This window comes from Rhinoraja longicauda, chromosome 11 (assembly GCF_053455715.1).
Source record: "Rhinoraja longicauda isolate Sanriku21f chromosome 11, sRhiLon1.1, whole genome shotgun sequence".
Lineage (NCBI taxonomy): Eukaryota > Metazoa > Chordata > Chondrichthyes > Rajiformes > Arhynchobatidae > Rhinoraja > Rhinoraja longicauda.
In genome coordinates, this window is record NC_135963.1 from 56529917 (window position 1) to 56548991 (window position 19075).

A 19075-nucleotide genomic window follows, 5' to 3' on the forward strand; every position below is an offset into this window, starting at 1 on the left:
CTAAAACTAAATGTGAGACACAGGGAACTGCAGATGCTGGTTTACAACAACAAAAAAGGCACAACGTGCTGGAGTAACTCAGAGGGTCAGGCAGCATCTCTAGGACCCTTGTTCAGACTGATTGGAAGACTGAAGGCTGAATCAATCTGAAGATGGGTCCCGACCCAAAAGATCGATTATCCATGTTCTCCTCCAGTCTCCTCCCACATGCAAAGATGTACTGGTTTGTAGGTTGGCCTCTTTAAAAGTGCCCCAAAAGTGATGGGTGTGGATGTGAAAGTGGGAAAACATCGAACTTGTTCGTTGTGGACCCGGTGGGCCGAGGGGCTGTTTCCATGCTGTATCGTTTAACTAATGCGTTGCATTGAAAGGGGGCAATGCCTTTGTGCCCTTTGTTTTGGACTATTTCAGTGCGATTGGAAGTGTGCAAATCTGATGGGAAGGGTTGAAGCAGAGATTTGTTGTTGAGCTGCAAGAGGATGGGGAATGGATTTGGCAGCAGCAGTTGGAGAGGACAGCAGGGGGGGGGATGACACTAGTCGTGGAAATGGAATAGGCATGCCAGAAAAAGAGAAAGTCATTTCTCATATCAGCGAGCACAGAGGCCAGGAAAGGACGCTGGCTGGTTCTCTGCTTTTATTTAATGAGAGTAGGATCAGGGAGCAGAAGATTAATCACATGAGTGGGGGAATCGAGAGGGAAAATAGCGAGAGAAATGATTCAGTGCTAAAATGAGAAAGGAACCAGGGTGGAGGCTTGGCAAAAGGCCGCAGAATGAGGGAAGTAATGAAACTAATGTTCTGCCTTGGCAAAAAGAGAATTTACGTGTTTCTTGCACTTGTTAGAAGTTAAAAGCAGAGGGGGCCCAGAGAGGAAGGATTAAATGTGATTGGTCTGAGCCAAGGGGATCTTGGATGATTCCATGGTTTAGTTTAGTTTAAAGATACAGCATGGAAACAGGCCCTTTGGCCCACCACCCCTTCACTCTGGTTCTATGTATTCCCACTTTCACTTCCATTCCCGACGCACCAGGGGCAGTTTTACAGAGGGCCAATTATCCTACATTGCCGCGCGCCTTTGGGACGTGGGAGGAAACCGGAGCACCCGGAGGAAACCCACGCGGTCGCAGGGAGAACACGCAGACTCAATTCCACACAGGCACCACCCGAGGTCAGGATGGAACCCAGGTCTCTGGTGCTGTGAGGCAGCGGCTCTACCCGCTGCACCACCGTGCCGCCGTTTACTTGAGTGATCCCCATGCTTGAGGAGGGCAGGAACCCAGTGAAATTGGGCCAGATGTGTTGAACCCCTTGCTCATTTGTGACCCCTACATTTAATTTTTAACGTATGGCAGCAATTGTGAGTTTGTTTTTCAAAAGAAAAAAAACCCAACTCAGAATGCAGAAGGTAATAATTAATTTTTTTAAACGCTAAAAACTGCAAGTGCTGGAAATCTAAGATGAAAACAAATCATGCTGCAAATACTCAGCAGGCCAGTGGCAGTAAAAAAAATTTAATGCTTTGTACGTAGTTGTACTTCCTGTCCTCGTGTTTTACTGTTGTTGACCATTCAAAAATGTAGGGTGACGGAATCATGGGTGATTACAGGGGCAGGAGGAGGCCATTCGGCCCACTAGGTGGAGCATCCTGCCAGGACCCACACCATCTGAGAAGCCAGTCCCACTGCCCGCCTGAAGAAGGGTCTCGACCCAAAATCCCACCTATTCCTTTTCTCCAGAGATGCTGTCAGGCCCGCTGAGCTTTGGCCGAAGTTAAGCAACCAAGCAACATCACAGATAGACACACAATGCTGGAGTAACTCTACAGGTCAGGCAACATCTCTGGAGAGAAGAAATAGGTGACGTTTCGGGTCGAGACCCTTCTTCAGACTGAGAGTCGGGGGGCAAAGAGGAAAACTGGAGGTATGAAAAGGCACAGAACAAATCAGAGCCGGCACCGATGACTCAGGAAAGCTGGAGCCCACAATGGTCCATTGTTGGCTGTGGAAGAGGTGCTAACGAAGGGTTACGAACAGTGTAACTAGCAAGACGACTAGGTTGGGGGAGGGACGGAGAGAGAGGGAATGCAAGGGTTACTTGAAATTAGAAAAACTAGAGAAATGATTGGTACTACAGATGTAGCACTGAAGACATCTGGTTCACACACTGATCTTTCTGTCCTGGGCCTCCTCCAATGCCAGAGTGAGGCCACACTCAAATTGGAGGAACAGCACTTGATAATCAGCTTGGGCAGCTTACAACCCAGTGGTATGAACATTGGATTCTCCACGTTTAGGTAACTAACCATCAACACCCCCACCTCCTTTTCCCCCCTCTCTCTTCCCCTAGTCCCAACTGGATGTGCAGCCATTTCTACTATCCTGGCCCCTTTCCACTTCCCCCCATTCCTTTCCAGCTCTACCCCTTTCCAGCTCTACCCCTTTCCAGCTCTACCCCTTTCCACCTCTATCCCTTCCTCTGGCTTCACATTTAATTCCTCTTCTCTTTACCTCACAGCCTTTTGTCTTCTTTTCACATCTGGCCTTTGTCCAACCGTCTGCCAATCAACCTCCCCCTCCCCTCCCCCCCACCCCTCCTCACATGTAATAGGCACAAAGCGCTGAAGTAACTCAGCGGGTCAGGCAGCATCTCTGGAGAAAAGGAGCAGGTGACATTTTGAGTTGGAACCCTTCTTGTCTGCCCCCCCTCACCTGTATCCATCTATCACTTACCAGGCTTTGCCCCGCCCCACCCATCTTCCAGCTTTCTCCCCATTATGACAATCAGTCGCAATTAGGCCGAAGAAGATTCCCAACCTGAAACGTCGCCTTTCCATGTTCTCCAGAGAGGTTGCCTGACCTGCTGAGTTACTCTCGCACTCTGTGTCTTTTTTTGTAAACCGGCATCTGCAGTTCCTTGTGCCTTTATATTCTCCTACAATTTGCTATTATCCTCCTTATTATCTATAACACGTCCAGGTTTTGCATCTTTACTCTTGTTTACTTTACTTTAGAGATACAGCGCAGAAACAGGCCCTTCGGCCCACCAGGACCGAGCCAACCGGCGTTTACTCCATACACTAACACTATCCTACACCCTGGGCACAATTCTCACCAAAGCCTATTACCTTACAAACCTGGACATCTTCAGAGTGTGGGGGGAAACCAGAATACCCGGAGAAAACCCAGCAGTCACAGGGAGAACGTACAACTTTGTACAAACAGCAACCGTAGTGAGGATCTAACCCGGGTCTCTGGTGCTGTAAGGCAGCAAGTTTACTGCTGCACCACTGTGCCGCCCATCAGTTTTGAAATGTTACTTTGTACATCATTATCAAGTGATTGGCTTACTCTGTGGCCTGATCTTTTTAGATTTTTTTAGATTTAGAGATACAGCGTGGAAAAAGGACCTTCGGCCCACCGGGTCCGCGCCGCCCAACGATCCCCGCACATTAACACTATCCTACACACACTAGGGACAATGTTTACATTTACCCAGTCAATTAACCTACATACCTGTACGTCTTTGGAGTGTGGGAGGAAACCGAAGATCTCGGAGAAAACCCACGCAGGTCACGGGGAGAACGTACAAACTCCGTACAGACAGCGCCCGTAGTCAGGATCGAACCTGAGTCTCCGGCGCTGCATTCGCTGTAAGGCAGCAACTCTACAGCTGCGCCACCGTGCCGCCCTTGAATTTAAACAATAGAGCTGTACAGCACGGAATCAGCCCCTTCCGCCCACCTTGCCTGCATTTGGCCCATTTAATCCTCTCAACTAAAGCCATCCAGTCCATAACTCTGTTCAAATGTCTATTGAATGTCTTCGTTTGTGCAGATTATTTGAATAAAGGAAACAATAATGATTTTCTAAGAATCATTCCAAACCACTTTCTTAGTTAGTAATTATTTCCAAATTGTTTCGCTGGATATGTAAGTTCCTTTGTTAAAGGCAGCCAGCTTGGGCAGCTTACAACCCAGCGGCAGTATGAGCGTTGATTTTTTTAAATTTCAAGTAACCTCTGCATTCTCTCAACCCTCTGCTCTCTCAACCCCATCTCTCAACCCCTCTGCATTCTCTCAACCCCATCCAGAACCAGGTGCCACACAGTCTAAGAATAAAGGGGAGGCCATTTAAAACTGAGGTGAGAAGAAACTTTTTCACCCAGAGTTGTGAATTTGTGGAATTCTCTGCTACAGAGGGCAGTGGAGGCCAATTCACTTGATGAATTTAAAAGAGAGTTAGATAGTGCTCTAGGGGCTAGTGGAATCAAGGGATATGGTTCTCAGAGAAAAACCCACAGAATGGTTCTCAGAGAAATAAAGCTATCCACATCTTGCTGATTTCTCTGGCATTTCAATAACGTGGCCTCTGCCCAGGAAGGGAGCCAAACAGCTGGCAAAATGGAGAAAGGTTTGAATACAATTGTAATCAGACTCCTAATTGACTTCAGGATGTGCCCCTTACACTAGTCACCCACCGAGGAATTCCTCACAAGCAGCGTCAAAGACGTGGGCAAGTTTAACAGTTATGCAGCTCAACTGTGCTCTCGATCCCATACTATCCATGAGTAATGTCACTGGAGTTCAAATCTGTTGTGCAAAATCAAGTCCTGCTGACTGTCTTAAGAGTAGAGATGAGAACTCCCTCTTCTCCCCTCCCAACAGGCAAGTGGTACAGAAGTGTGAAAAACACACCTCCAGATTCAGGAACAGTTTCTTCCCAGCTGTTATCAGGCAACTGAATCATTCTATCACCAACAAGAGAGCGGTCCTGAGCTACCAAAGATGTCTCGCCCCCTCCCCTGACATCAGTCTGAAGAAGGGTCTCGACCCGAAACGTCACCCATTCCTTCTCTCCCGAGATGCTGGCTGACCCGCTGAGTTACTCCAGCATTTTGTGTCTACCTGGTGGGTGTATGGAACGAGCCGCCAGAAGAGGTAGTGAGGCAGGGTCTATCCCACTGTTTAAGAAACAGTTGGACAGGTACATGGATAGGGCAGGTTTGGAGGGATATGGGCCAAATGTGGGCAATGTGGGACTAGTGTAGCTGGGACATGTTGGTCGGTGTGGGCAAGTTGGGCCGAATGGCCTGTTTCCACGTTGTATCACTCTATGATCTTATAGAAACTTACAAAATTCTTAAGGGGTTGGACAGGCTAGATGCAGGAAGATTGTTCCCGATGTTGGGGAAGTCCAGAACAAGGGGTCACAGTTTAAGGATAAGGGAAAGTCTTTTAGGACCGAGATGAGAACGTTTTTTTTCACACAGAGAGTGGTGAATCTGTGGAATTCTCTGCCACAGAAGGTAGTTGAGGCCAGTTCATTGGCTATATTTAAGAGGGAGTTAGATGTGGCCCTTGTGGCTAAAGGGATCAGGGGGTATGGAGAGAAGGCAGGTACGGGATACTGAGTTGGATGATCAGCCATGATCATATTGAATGGTGGTGCAGGCTCTAAGGGCCGAATGGCCTACTCCTGCACCTATTTTCTATGTTTCTATGACTCAATGACACATTTAATCTTAACACTGAAACGAATGAAAACGATATGTATGCATGCATTGTATTACATTCTTCATTCTCTTCGCAACTATGTAAATTCTTAAACTTTTTCATTTCTTAAATGGTTTTAATTTAGTTAACTTTTCCACCAGTCCTGTTTCTCCAAGTTGTTTAATTTAAATTTTGTAATTATCACTGATAATTTATTTACCTAAAATTACAATAGATTTTGATTTTTTTAAGGATGACATCTCTGGAAAAATGTTGTACTTTAAATTTGCCCTTGTTTATTAGGAAAATAACTGCAGATGCTGGTACAAATCGAAGGTATCACAAAATGCTGGAGTAACTCAGCGGGTCAGGCAGCATCTCAGGAGAGAAGGAATGGGTGACGTTTCGGGTCCCGAAACGTCACCCATTCCTTCTCTCCTGAGATGCTGCCTGACCCGCTGCGTTACTCCAGCATTTTGTAATGCCCTTATTTATTTATGTTTATATAGCAATTAATTTTACATTAAAATGGCTGGCATTGGAAATGAAAACCTCCAATCCTTCTCATTGGAGACCTTTAAACTTTCTTAATCGGACTTTAATGCCATATGTTTGCACTAAACGTTGCACCCTTTATCTTTGCGCGGTGTACAGCTTGATTGTATTCATGTCTCGTCTTTCTTTGACTGGATAGCATGCAAACAAAGGCTTTTCACTCTATCTCGGTACACGTGACAATAAACGAAACTAAACTCATCGATGTTTATTTATGGACTAAACATTTTATGGCAAAGTGAAAACTTCTAAACTTGTGTATCAAAATACAGGAAGGATAGTTTTTTAGATGTCATTATGGTCCTTTTTACGCATTTTTTAACCATGATTAGATTTTACACAGCAAACGTTTATTATGGCTTCGAAAAATGAGAGGGACATTCCTGGCACATCGCTTAATTCAACTGGTTTCAATCTTTGAGTTTCCTCTTCAAATAGGCTGATTATTGACAGATTTCTATCCTGCTCATATAAAATAGAGGACACTAGGTGGATGCTACAGTGAACCAGTGACTTGAGTTTGCACAGAAGATCTTGCAGCCATTTTGAAGGTGATTTTCTTGTAGTTTAAACCATGAACCAAAACAGTGTGAGAATGAGGCAGCAAGTTGTAATGATTCTGAGGAAATAAATCATTTATTAATTTATTAATACATTATATCAGTATTTAATACTGTATTTATTAATACATATAATGGATGTATTTATTAATACATATATCAGTTTTTAACTGATATAATACATTCCTGTTAAACTTGAAAAAATCACTGACTGGGGCAAATGACTTGTTTCTGCAGCAAATGACGAGTGATATTTGCAGTGTTTGTAAGATCAGAAGATGCATTTTTGATAAAGAGTGATTAAATTCTGAATATCTTCCAGGCGGGCGTTGAAAGAAATATGTAGTCATGCATCCCACCCACTGTACAACTGCATGCATTAATATAAAACTCCTAACATGGTTAAACCTCCAAAGGCACCTCACCTCTATTATCATCAGGCAAAATTTGATACAAGCCAGAAAGGCAAGTGAACGACATCCTGACCACAGATAATGTTCAGGAAGCATCTTAATGTTCAGTGTGGCTGAGGAAACAAAATCCTATGGTCCAGGCATTTTAATTTAGTTTAGCTTCGTGTAGAGATACAACTTGGAAACTGGCCCTTCAACCCACCAAGTCCTCATCGATAAGTGATCACCCGTACACTGGTTCTATCCTACACAGGGCGGCACGGTGGCGCAGTGGTAGATTTGCTCCCATACAGCACCAGTCACCCAGATTCGATCCTGACTACGGGTTCTGTCTGTACGGAGTTTGTAAGTTCTCCCCGTGACCTGAGTGGGTTTTCTCCGGTTTCCTCCCACACTGCAAAGACATACAGGTTTGTAGGTTAATTGGTTTGGTAAAATTGTAAATTGTCCCCCGTGTGTGTAGGATAGTGTGAGTGTGCGGGGATCGCTGGTCTGTGCAGATTCGGTGGGCCAAAGGGCCTGTTACCCCGTTGTAGGATCGATTGTAATCACGTATTGCCTTTCTGCTGACTGATTAGCACGCAACAAAAGCTTTTCACTGTACCTCAGTACACGTGAAAATAAATGGAACAAAACTAAACTAGGGGCAATTTACAGAAACCAAATAATCTACAAACCTGTAGGTTCTTCTGAAGAAGGGTCCCGACCCAAAACGTCACCCATTCCTTCTCTCCAGAGATGCTGCCTGACCTGCTGAGTTACTCCAGCATGTTATGTCTATCTTAATAAAAGTTTGCTTGGCAAAATTTAATCATGGTTAAAATGTTTCCTCAAGTCCTGAGTTACTCCAGCATTTTGTGTCTATCTTTGGTTTAAACCAGCATCTGCAGTTCCTTCCTAAACTTTTATTATGACTTTTCTAAAAAGGAGAGGAACTAGTTACCCCGGGGGGTTATTAATTTATTGATTTTTATTTATCGTGTTATCTATGAGTATTGAGTGCCCGTCCTCACCTCCATCATTCTATTACCTGCCACGCTTTGTCCTGACCCTTCTTTCTTACAGTTTTCTTCCCCCCGCTCACCAACAATCAGTCTGAAGAAGGGTCCCGACCTGAAATGTCACCTATCCATGTTCTGCAGAGATGCTGCCTGACCCACTGAGTTACTCCAGGATTTTGAGTCTTTCATTGTTAAATGTGTAACAATTTGAAGATTCTAGTTCCGGTTCTCTGCACCCTTTCCGGTTAATGCATTTAATAACCATAATGAATTAATTTATGACTGCAATAATCACTAAACAATACAATAGACAATAGGTGCAGGTTTAGAAGACTATGGGCCAAATGTAGGCAGGTGGGACTAGTGTAGATGGGGCATGTTGGTCAGCGTGGGCAAGTTGGGCCGAGAGGCCTGTTTCCACGCAGTATGACTATGATTCTAGTGCAGTTGCTGAGAACAGCTACTACTTGCTACTGGAATTGAAATTAAAAGTAGAATGAGGGCAAAAATATATTGCGAACTTGGAAATGTGGTCTTCCTTCAATAGACAATAGACAATAGGTGCAGGAGTAGGCCATTCGGCCCTTCGAGCCAGCACCGCCATTCAATGTGATCATGGCTGATCATTCTCAATCAGTACCCCGTTCCTGAGGGTGGTGAAGGTGTGGAATTCTCTGCCTCAGAAGGCAGTGGAGGCCAGTTCGTTGGATGCTTTCAAGAGAGAGCTGGATAGAGCTCTTAAGGATAGCGGAGTGAGGGGGTATGGGGAGAAGGCAGGAACGGGGTACTGATTGATAGTGATCAGCCATGATCGCATTGAATGGCGGTGCTGGCTCGAAGGGCTGAATGGCCTACTCCTGCACCTATTGTCTATTGTCTATTGTCTATTGTCCCCATACCCCCTGACTCCGCTATCCTTAAGAGCTCTATCTAGCTCTTAAGGATATTTGTAATGTAATATTTACATTTTTAAAAAGCATTTGTCGGGCACCTTGGTTTGTCGTTACATCTACACATCTGTTCGAGGTGGCCCATCCCACAATCTCGGAACAATTGGCAATAGCAATTATTCCTGAAATTAAGACAAAATGCTGCAAATACTTGACTAAGGAGGTAGCATAAATATAGACCTTTATTCATCACATCATGAAGAGTACTTGAAAGTAAACTACTTGGTCACATCACTAAACATGCACATAATGACTGTATCATGCTGGAAAATGTGCAGATTTGTAATATTATTTTAAACCCAAGAGAGAGTTAGATTTAGCTATAGGGCAAAGGAATCAAGGGATATGGGGAAAAGCTGGAACGGGGTACTGATTTTAGATGATCAGCCATGATTATATTGAATGACAGTGCTGGCTCGAATGGCCGAATGGCCTACTCTTGCACCTATTTTCTATGTTTCCATATTACAGCACTGACTGAATTACTTGAATATCTAGGGACATGAGGAACTGCAGATGCTGGTTTACAACAAAAACACACAAAGTGCAGGAGTAACTCAACAGGTCAGACAGCATCTCTGGAGAACATTGATCGATAATGTTTCGGGTCTGAAGAAGGGTTCCGATCCTAAAGGTCACCTGCCCATGCTCTCCAGAGATGCTGCCTGACCCGCTGAGTTACTCCAGCACTTTTGTCTCTTTACTTGAATATCTATACAGAGAAAACCTTAAAGATATGGGGCACATTGCTTGATGCCACTTATTATTTGACTATCGGAGTTATATTAACAGATAAATAAGGTTTAAAAGCTGCTTGCTATCTCCACTATATGTTGGAGGGTTTTTTTGGTTCAAATTGTACAACACCAAACACCAAACAGGGGAACTGAGACATCCTTCAATATTGGCCATGTTTATGAATGAGTTTGTTCGAATTGGACTTCCCTAAACGACACGTGTCTTGCATATTTAAACAAATTGTACCCAATTCCCCAGTTGTACATCCTTCATTTCTGTCACACAATTTATTTTTGAAATCTTGGTGCATTATATGTAATTTAGATAAAATGTAATTCTGGATAAGGCATTTTTTTAGTTTTGTTTTTGTGCCTAAGAACATAACATACTGAATACATATCAGATTAGTCTTTCACTGCATCATATTACTGAAGCCAAATGACTAATTGTGTTGAGATAATTTTTTTCCAAGTAGCTAGATTTATGCTTCTTTAATCAGCACACTTTTGTGAGCTTTGTTTCCTATATTTCAAGTTTTGTACTTAAAAGTCTAAAAAGATTTACGAGCAGTTTCGATCGGGAGAGATTGTAACATGGTACTTTAGATAAGGGAAGATTTAGGGCTACTCTGATCGTGAGCTTTAAAGTTATGATCTGATGGGGCAAGGTAGATAAGTGGAGGATATTTCCATGCGTGAGAAACCAAAATGATAACTACAGGTTATCTATCACTTTAAATCGCACAGACAAATAAGGTGATTTTAAAAAAATAAGATGATTAAAATTTGGAAACAAGGAACGGCAGATGATGGTTAACACACAAAATGACATAAAGCACTGGAGCAATTCAGCGGGTCAGACAGCATCTCTGGAGAACAAGGATATGTGACGAATCGGGTTGAGACCCTTCTAAACCCCAATGTAGAATTTTCCATAAACATAGAAAATAGAAACAGAGAAACATGGAAAATAGGTGCAGGAGTAGGCCATTCGGCCCTTCAAGCCTGCACCACCATTCAATATGATCATGGCTGATCATCCAACTCAGTATCCCGTACCTGCCTTCTCTCCAAATGGTGGTTGAGGCAGCACAGTTGCGTAACGGTAGAGTTGCTGCCTTGCAGCACCAGAGACTTGGGTTTGATCTTGACTACGGGTGCTGTCTGTACAGAGTTTGTACGTCCTCCCTGTGACCGCGTGGGTTTTCTCCGGGTGCTCCGGTTTCCCCCCACACTCCAAAGGCGTGCAGGTTTGTAGGTTAATTGGCTTTGGTAAGTTGTAAACTTGTCCCTAGTGCGTGTAGATTAGTGTACGGGACGATCGCTGGTCGGCGCGGACTCGATGGGCCGAAGAGCCTGTTTCCGTGCTGTATCTCTGAAGTCTAAATGCAGATAGCATGGTTGGAAACTGGCTAAGCACTTGAGTGAAAGAATACAAAGATGTGTTGAAATGATGTGAGGTACAATTTGTATATCTTTATTAATATTAAAATAAAAGTATATTTTCCTATCTGTGGCTTACAAAATACAATGACATACCTGCGTCATGTTAATCTAAGCAAATTCATGTCAATGTGTAGAGTTGATAATATTGTGTGAATGTTCTCCCTTTAACCAGGAACGTTTATAAGGATTATCGATTTTTAGAGCTTGCTTGTGAATCTCAGGAGGACCTAGATGGTTGGAAGGCAACGTTACTTAAGGCTGGTGTTTATCCAGATAAATGCACTGTAAGTGACCAAACAGTTAATTATCAATATAGTTTAGAACTTAAGGTGGTTGAATAGAGTGCAATATTTGGCTGAGAACAGTACATATTTGGCTGAGAACATTTCTGTTGCTGTTGTGACATTTCACTATTTATGAATCTGCAAAGATGAAAGACGAGTTATCCACAATTGGCTTTTTCAACTTTTTTGATTATAAGGCACAGTTATAAAAAAATTATAATGCAGACGGAGGCCAATACTATAGTGCACTTTAAGAGGCTTTTAGATATAGGCACATGGAAAAGCAGGGAATGGAGGGATATGGATGATGTACAGGCAGACCCTGAAACCTGGTGGGTTTCCTTCGGGTGCTCATGTTTCCTCCCAGATCCCAAGGACTTGCGGGGCTTGTAGGTCTATTGCCCCTTGTGTGTAGGGAGTGGATGAGAAAGTGGGATAACATAGAACTAGTGTGAATGAGTAATTCATGGTCAGCGTGGACTGGGTGGGTCCATGCTGTATCTCCAAACTAAACTAAACTAAACTAATCTCTAAACAAAATCTACTTATTTTCCTACTTCATCTGCAAACTATCCTTCAGTGTCTTCATTCAAGTTATTCATATTATATCCATGTAAAATGTTGAAGCCCCAGGACATATCCTGTGACACACCATCCTGGGCGGCATGGTACGCAGCGGTAGAGTTGCTGCCTTACAGTGCCACAGACCCGGGTTCGATCCCGACTACGGGTGCTGTCTGCACGGTGTTTGTACGTTCTCCATGTGACCCGCGTGGGTTTTCTCCGAGATCTTCAGTTTCCTCCTACACTCCAAAGACGTGCAGGTTTGTAGGTTAATTGGCTGGGCAAATGTAAATTGTCCCTTGTGTATGTAGGATAGTGTTAATATCATATCATATCATACCATATATATACAGCCGGAAACAGGCCTTTTCGGCCCTCCAAGTCCGTGCCGCCCAGCGATCCCCGTACATTAACACTATCCTACACCCACTAGGGACAATTTTTTTATTTTATTTTTTTACATTTACCCAGCCAATTAACCTACATACCTGTACGTCTTTGGAGTGTGGGAGGAAACCGAAGATCTCGGAGAAAACCCACGCAGGTCAAGGGGAGAACGTACAAACTCCTTACAGTGCAGCACCCGTAGTCAGGATCGAACCTGAGTCTCCGGCGCTGCATTCGCTGTAAAGCAGCAACTCTACCGCTGCGCTACCGTGCCGCCCTAATGTGTGGGGATCACTGGTCAGTGTGGACTCGGTGGGCCAAAGGACTTGTTTCCGTGCTACATTTCTAAACTAAAACTAAACACCAGTTGTTACAAGTCCCTACCGGAAAATGACCCATTTTTGTATAGTGTCTACTAGCATTAGGTACAATGCACTCGGGACAATTTACAATTTTACTGAAGCCAATTAACCTACAAACCTTTGTATGTCTTTGGAGTGGGAAACCGGAGCACCCAGAGAAAACCAATGCATAACGTGCAAACTCTGTACAGACAGTACCCGTAGTCAGGATGGGGCCCGGGCCTCTGGCGCTGTGAGGCAGCAACTCTACCGCTATGCCCGTTGTGCTGCCCTTTATTTTGACGAATATGGGCCAAATGCGGGTAAGTGGGACTTGCTTAGATGGGGCACCGTGGTCACCATGGATGAGTTGCTCAGAGGGGCCTGATTCTGTGCTGTGTGAACCTTTAATGCAGCAGCTCATCAAATGCTCGCTGGAAATCTAAATCCATTGCACCCACCACCCTTCCCCTTTATCCAGCACATGTTAATTCTTCAAAGAACTTCAGTTAATTACTTTGACCTCTTATTTCCCTACCTAACCAAGTTTGCTAAAGTACATTCATCATCTTAGCAACCACACCTTCAGTGCCTAGCGTAACGTAATTCCACTTTCACAAAACCTTTGTTGCTTTGCCTGATCAGCTTGACTTTGTCATCCAAGAGTGCTCCATCTCTCTGACACTTTCCCCGCGGCAGATGTTACGATGGAGACATAAGTAACTGCAGACGCTGTAATCCGGAGCAAAAAAAACCCCAAACTGCTGGAGGAACTCAGCCGGCCAGATGCTAACTAGCTACTAGGTTCCTGCTTTTGAAAGAGGGAGGCGGGGGGAGGTGTGTTTGATGGGAATCTCACTAAAGAGGAATTTAATCGTGCTCTTTCACTCATTCTGGCCACTGGACTTCAATTTGTCGTACACGTGATTAATAAGTGTCTGTTTGTGTAGCACAGTTTATGGGTCTGGCAACTCGTGGTGTCCGGCACCTCCTTTAATCCTGACAAAATCATGTGAGCGCTCTTGCAATCCCACCCCCCCGGAAATGCAGGCGGCCAATCACGACCTCACCGGGACCGATCAGTGGGTGGAATTTGCCCCCTACAGCCGAGGCTCTGGAACTCTGGCCCGGCCGGAGCTGGCAGATCCGTTCCCATAGCCGACTCCCTGGCGGCCTAGGCGGACTGTTCCGGAACCGTTGGATTGCTCTCGGAGGCTGTGACCTCTGTTATTCCGGCAAAACGGATAGTCCAGAAAGGCTCTGGAACCAAGGGCGTCGGAAAACGGGTAGTGTACCTGTGCGTTCCTTCGTGCACGATGGAATCCCACAGTTTCCAACTTTGTCACGTCTATCCTGGGATGGGCACATCTCGTATTTCCACCACTTAGCTTTATTATTGACACATGTCCGGAGAAACAATCAAAAGCTTCGTTGTGCATGCCATCCAAACAGATCAAATATACCACACATAGGTACATTCAGTCCAAACTCAAGTACAAAAGATAGAGCAATGGGGAAGGTACAGAATGCAGAATATACTCATCAGCAAGTCAAGTCAAGTCAAGTTTATTTGTCACATACACATACACGATGTGCAGTGAAATGAAAGTGGCAATGCCTGCGGATTGTGCACAAAAAAGAATTACAGTTACAGCATATAAATAAAGTTAATAAGTTACTATAGTGTAAACAAAAATTTAGTCTCTGGAGTTATAAAAATTGACAGTCCTGATGGCCTGTGGGAAGAAACTCCGTCTCATCCTCTCCGTTTTCACAGCGTGACAGCGGAGGCGTTTGCCTGACCGTAGCATCTGGAACAGTCCGTTGCTGGGGTGGTAGGGGTCCCCCATAATCTTGCTTGCTCTGGATCTGCACCTCCTGATGTATAGGTCCTGCAGGGGGGCGAGTGTAGTTCCCATGGTGCGTTCTGCCGAACGCACTACTCTCTGCAGGGCCATCCTGTCCTGGGCAGAGCTGTTCCCAAACCAGACTGTAATGTTGCCGGACAGGATGCTTTCTACAGCCCCAGAGTAGAAGCAATGAAGGATCCTCAGAGACACTCTGAATTTCCTCAGCTGTCTAAGGTGGTAAAGGCGCTGCTTTGCTTTACCCACCAGTGCGGCAATGTGCGATGCCCATGTCAGATCCTCTGTGATGCGGACTCCCAAGTATTTAAAACTGCTCACCCTATCCACAGTAGACCCATTTATCTCCATTGGCGTGTACGTCCTTGGATGTTGAGCCCTTCTAAAGTCCACAATCAGCTCCTTCATTTTAGTGACATTCAAGAGGAGGCTATTGTCCTGACACCAGAGTGCCAGATCAGCCACCTCCTCCCGGTAGGCCTTCTCATCGTTGTTGGACATCCGGCCCACCACCACAGTGTCATCAGCAAACATTGTAGAGCTTCAGTTCCAAAGACAAAGTCCAATGACCAATTGGGTCGAGTTGCATCGAGCAGGACCCTAGCTTCTGAAAGGACCATTCAGAAGCCTGATAATAGAGGGGAAGAAGCTGCCCCTGAGTCCGATGGTGCGCACGTTCTAGCTTTTATACCTTCTGCCAGACGGGAGCAGAGAGCAGAAGGAATGATGGATGCTACAAGTCTTTGCTTGTGTTGGCTGCTATTCTTAGGCAGCGTGAAGTACAGATGGAGTTCATGGTGGGAAGTCTGGTCTGTGGGATGGACCGGGCTACGTCTACAACTCTCTGCAATTTGTTTAGTTTAGTTTAGAGATACAGCGCGGAAACAGGCCTTTCAGCCCACCGAGTCCGTGCCGACTAGCAATCCCCTAAACAAACGCACACTACACACCAGGGACAATTTACAATTTTTGTCGAAGCCATTTAACCTGCAAATCTGCACATCTTTGCAGAGGGGGAGGAAACTGGCGTACCCGGGGAAAACTCACTCGGTCACGGGGAGAACAAACAAACTCCGTACAGACAACACTCATAGTCAGGATCAAACCCCGGTGGTCTCTGGCGCTGTAAGGAAGCAATTCTATCGCTACGCCACCGTCCTTAATTCTAGGATTTCGACCAGTTTAGAAGCCAAATGAAACTGGGAACTCGGAGTAATATATAAATAGGTCATGAGGTCATAAGTGATAGGAGTAGAATTAGGCCATTCAACCCATCAAGTCTACTCCGCCATTCAATCATGGCTGATCTATCTCTCTCTCCTAACCCCATTCTCCTGCCTTCTCCCATAACCTCTGACACCCGTACTAATCAAGAATCTATCTTTCTCTGCCTTAAAAATATCCACTGACTTGGCCTCCACTGTCTTCTGTGGCAAAGAATTCCACAGATTCATCGCCCTCTGGCTAAAGATGTTTCTCCTCATCTTCCTAAAAGAATCTCCTTTAATTCTGAGGCTATGACCTCTAGTCCTAGACTCTTCCACTAATGGAAACATCCTCTCCACATCCACTCTATCCAAGCCTTTCACTATTCTGTATGTTTCAACGAGGTCCCCCCTCATTCTTCTAAACTCCAGCGAGTGCAGGCCCAGTGCCGACAAACGCTCATCACAGGTTAACCCGCTCATTCCTGGGATCATTCTTGTAAACCTCCTCTGGACCCTCTCCACAGCCAGCACATCCTTCCTCACATATGGGGCCCAAAATTGCTCACAATATTCCAAAAGTGGCCTGACCGGCGCCTTATAGAGCCTCAGCATCACATCCCTAATTTAATAGTTTTATTGAAAGCTACTAAAATCAACATTCTACATTCCCAAACCAAGCTGTGATGCAACCCAGTGACATGCTTTATATAGCACATCTTTAATTGATAAACGTGGCAGCTATTTTCAGTTTTTGTGTATTTCTGCTCTGCACAGATTGAGAAGGAGGAGACCGAATGTATACATAGCCTCTCCAAGGACCCCCAGCTGGAGAGACAAGTGGAGACCATTCGCAGCCTAGTCGAGTCATATATGTGCATCATTCACAAGACCATCCAAGACCTTATACCAAAGATAATTATGCACCTCATGATCAATAATGTGAGTTTTATTTTGCTTTAGTGCTACTACAAATAGGTAGAAAATGAGCATTATAAAAGAGGTTCACTTCTTTTTAAAGTTCCCATATATATAGAAATCGTCATCTTTGCTTTGTAATAGAGTTTGCTGTGTGAAGATGGCTTCCGACCCGAAACGTCACCTATCCATGCTCTCCAGAGATGCTGCCTGACCCGCTGAGTTACTCCAGCACTCTGTGTCTATCTTCAACAGTTCAACAGTTCAACAGAGCTTTATTTGTCATTCGGTACCAAGGTACCGAACGAAACTACATAGCAGTCACACAAAAAAAAGAACACAAGACACATGACCCCAACACAAACGTCCATCACAGTGACTCCAAACACCCCCTCACTGTGATGGAGGCAACAAAACTTCCACTCTCTTACCCACGCCCACGGTCAGACAGCTCGTCCCCGACCGACCCGCACAGTCCCCGCAAGGGGATGGAAGTCCCCGCAGCCGAGCCGCACCGGGCGCTGAAACGTCTCGCGGCCGAGCCGGGCGATTGAAGGCCCCGTGGCCGAGCCGCACCGGGTGCTGAAACGTGCCGTGGCCGAGCCGGGCGATGGAAGGCCCCACGACCGAGCCGTGCGCAGCTAAGTCCCGCGGCCGAGCTGCACCGGGCGATGTTAGGCCCCGCGGCCGAGCCGCACCGGGCGATGTTAGGCCCCGCGGCCGAGCCGCGCCGGGCGATGGAAGGCCCCGCGGCCAAGCCGCACTGGGCACTGTTAAGCCCAGCGGCCGAGCTGCGCCGGGCGATGTTAGGTCCCGCGGCCAAGCCGCACCGGGCGATGTTAAGTCCAGCGGCCGAGCCACACCAGCGAAGAAAAGTCCCGCGGCCGAGCCGCGCCGGGCGATGTTAGGCCCCGCATCCGAGCCGCACCGGGCACTGTTAAGTCCAGCGGCCGAGCTGCACCAGCGATGTTAGGCCCCGCGGCCGAGCCGCACCGGGCGATGGAAGGCCCTGCGGCCAAGCCGCACCGGGCACTGTTAAGTCCAGCGGCCGGGCCGCACCGGGCGATGTTAAGTCCAGCGGCCGAGCCGCGCCGGGCGATGGAAGGCCCCGCGACTTTGCTTATAAGTCAACCTTTATAGATTTTTGAAAGTATTTTACAATACTTGGTTCATATATTTCACACCATTATTATCTTAAAAAATAAATCCCATTCGCTGTCATTCTTTATTTTGTTCTTTAGTTGTGCTGAATTACTCATCTGCTATTGCTATGTTTTGGTGTCTTGATGTACATATATCTCTAGCCCCTCTAAAGTCAATTGCTGATCTTTTCCCAAAGTAACAGACCATAAGTTAAAACATAGAAACCAGCCGATCAACCCAAAAAGCCTATGTTAGCATTGATGTTCCACATAAGCTTCCTATCACCCTTCTTCCTCTAACAATATCAATAGATCCTTAAGTTGTCTTCCTGCAAATGAGCCAATCTTTCACCAACTTAGATGCACAGAGTCTCTTGCCCAGAGTAGGGGAATCGAGGACAAGAGGACATAGATTCAAGATTTAATAGGAATCCGAAGGGTAACTTTTTCACAAAAAGGGTGGTAGGTGTATGGAACAAGCTGCCAGAGGAGGTAGTTGAGGCTGGGAATATCCCATTGTTTAAGAAACAGTTAGACAGGTACATGGATAGGACAGGTTTGGAGGGATATGGACCAAGCATAGGCAAGTGCGACTAGTGTAGCTGGGACATTGTTGGCCGGTGTGGGCAAGTTGGGCCGAAGAGCTATTTTCCCACACTGCATCACTCTATGATTCTATGTTGAACTGGGAAGCAATTACTGAAAACAGTGACAGAAAAAGGCTAGAGATGATACCTCTAGATGTCTGCACAGTGATGATTAGGGTTGCTAACTTTCTAACTCCCAAATACGGGACAAGGTGACGTCACTGCCCGTGCCCCAAGTGACCTCACCCAGCCAGCGGCCATGTGCTCCCGCTCCACCAATGGCGGCCGTTCGGGGCGGGAGGCGGGTTGCTACGCAACCTCCGTTAGGCAAACACACTCGGCCCCGCTCCACGAACACACTCCGTTAGCCTACACTGTCCGGGCCTACACTGTCCGGGCCTACAGTGTCCCCCGGGCCTACAGTGTCCCCCGGGCCTACAGTGTCCCCCCGGGCCTACAGTGTCCGGGCCTACACTGTCCAGGCCTACAGTGTCCGGGCCGACAGCGCCCCCCGGGCCTAATACGGGACAAGGGCAGTCCCGTACGGGACAAACAAATTTAGCCCAAAATACTGGATGTCCCAGCTAATACGGGACAGTTGGCAACCCTAGTGAGATTGGTCAACGA

The 19075-nt window shown here is 46.0% G+C and overlaps 1 protein-coding gene across 5 annotated transcripts in view; it reads left to right on the plus strand.

Moving 5' to 3' along the window:
- Positions 1–19075, plus strand: part of LOC144597955 (dynamin-2-like) — a 148676-nt gene that overhangs the window by 110091 nt on the left and 19510 nt on the right. For 3 of the 5 annotated variants that reach the window (XM_078407797.1, XM_078407793.1, XM_078407794.1), the window contains 2 exons: positions 11328–11439; positions 16579–16743. In XM_078407797.1, the coding sequence (XP_078263923.1) occupies positions 11328–11439; positions 16579–16743 (277 nt within the window). Of the gene's footprint in view, positions 1–11327; positions 11440–16578; positions 16744–19075 lie in introns of those variants that run through there. The other 2 variants (XR_013547810.1, XM_078407795.1) reach the window with 2 other exon arrangements.